This window comes from Myotis brandtii, unplaced genomic scaffold (assembly GCF_000412655.1).
Source record: "Myotis brandtii unplaced genomic scaffold, ASM41265v1 scaffold188, whole genome shotgun sequence".
NCBI classification, from domain to species: domain Eukaryota; kingdom Metazoa; phylum Chordata; class Mammalia; order Chiroptera; family Vespertilionidae; genus Myotis; species Myotis brandtii.
The window spans coordinates 518,901-520,912 of NW_005356985.1; the positions used below are offsets into that span (position 1 = coordinate 518,901).

At 63.9% G+C, this 2,012-nt stretch overlaps 1 protein-coding gene across 1 annotated transcript in view; it reads right to left on the reverse strand.

Moving 5' to 3' along the window:
• The window catches only part of EVC (Ellis van Creveld protein), a 44,291-nt gene that overhangs the window by 25,332 nt on the left and 16,947 nt on the right, over nucleotides 1–2,012 (reverse strand). The window contains 1 exon segment of the mRNA XM_014538283.1: nucleotides 1,406–1,523. Within this exon segment, the coding sequence (XP_014393769.1) occupies nucleotides 1,406–1,523 (118 nt within the window).

Genomic DNA, 2,012 nt, shown 5'->3' on the forward strand with positions numbered 1-2,012 from the left:
CTCCTCCTGGGCCTGGGTGAGCTGTGCCGTGCCCTCCGCCTGGCGAGCCCGCGACGCCTGGACCAGCTCTTGGCCTCGCTGCACAAACTCTGAAAGTGGAATAAGCCAGGACGTCACAGGCGGCTCTCCCGGCAGAACCTCCCTGGCTTCTTCTGCCAGCACCAAGAGGGGCGCCGCTGAGGGGCGAACCCAGTTTATTTCAGTTTCATTATTCGGGCACACGTGCTCCAAAAGGCTGGTGTCAGGAGCCGGCGGGAGGGAGGGAGCGGGGAGAGAGGCCTTAGAAGAGATGTGAGCGCACGCCCTCCGCCACGTCCAGCCGGCCAGGAGTGGGCCCTCCCGGGGAACCAAATCTGGGCACACCGAGTTGGACTTCCAGCTTCCAGAACAAATGTCTGCTGTCCGGGCCCCTGTAGGTACCATCTTGTCACCGTGGCCCGAGCCAAGACACCCGGAGACTCCCCGGTCCTACAGGATCCAGGCCAGTGTGGGGGTCAGAACCTGCTGGGGGACTCGCGCCCACCATACCATATGGTGCCTCACAGCCCCGTGCCCACCATACCATATGGTGCCTCACAGCCCCGTGCCCACCATACCATATGGTGCCTCACAGCCCCGTGCCCACCATACCATGATGGTGCCTCACAGCCGCGTGCCCACCATATCATGGTGGGTGCCTCACCCAAAGAAAAGGTCTGGGAAAGAGCCTGCCAGGCTGCAGGACGAGGTACCTTGTCAGCATATCCCGTGCACAAGAGCTCTCCCGTGCACTCGCACCCTCCCGTGCACACGCACCCTCCCGTGCACGCGCACCCTCCTGTGCACACGCACCCTCCCATGCACGCGAACCCTCCTAGACAGCCAGTGAGGACGAGATGTGAGCTCTCCCGTGCACTCGCACCCTCTCGTGCACACGCACCCTCCCGTGCACGCGCACCCTCCCGTGCACGCGCACCCTCCCGTGCACACGCACCCTCCCGTGCACACGCACCCTCCTGTGCACACGCACCCTCCCGTGCACGCGAACCCTCCTAGACAGCCAGTGAGGACGAGAATACTTATAACGCTGTATGATGCTCACTCTGTGCCCACAGCACCTCTGTGCTCTGCCTGTGGAAGCTTATTTAAACCGCCAGACAGTCCTGTGAAGAAAGCTCACTACCCCATCTTCATGGAGGAGACTGAGATGCTGGCCACCAAAACAGACCCGGCCCCAGCTCTATCTCCATGATGCCTCCCCGGCTCCTGCTCACAGCGCTGCCCCCTGCAGGCCATTGTCTGCACAGGCCTCGGAAAGCAAGGCGAGTCACTTTGGGCCTTTGGGGCCCGGGCCCAGCAGGATGTGTGGTCCTCACGCACTCAGACCCTGAGGGCTCCCAGCCCGGCCCACCTGGGGGCCACGTACCTGGCAGAGCGCCGCCGCGGCCTCGGTGGCCCTGAAGTTCTCCTCTTCCTCCAGGTCACTGCGCGTCACCCTCTGCCGCTCCAGGACCCCGTGAAAAGCCTGAGAGTAAATGCAGGAGCTGAATCGGACAGAAAAATGCACACCCCCCCCCCCCCGAAAATGCACAGTTCTCTCCACCTGCCCCCAACTCTCAGATCAAAAGGACGTTCACCCTTGGTTTATATCTGAGAAAAGTGAGGTACGGGGCCACGGGGCTTCTGTGGCTTGCAGGCTGAGGCCACGGCAGGGACCAGCGAGCCTGGACCCCAGGAAAGCCATGGACTGAGCTTTGGTCCAGCCAGAAGGCGGAGGTGCTGCAGGCCGCCCTGACTGCTCTCTCCTGGACACAGGCCGCCCGGACAGCGTCCTCTGACTTAGTGCTGCAGGCCCTGCCCAGGCCTGGGAGACCGGCCCCGCGGAGCCCTGGTCACGGGTGTGCAGACCAGGAGCCGGGGATGCAGGCTCAGAGGACTCAGTCACTGGGCAGACCCACGGGAGGCCGAGAAGTGCCCCCGTCTGCTGGATGCCGGTGACAGGGCCTGAGCCACGCCAGGCCAGCTGGGTCGCG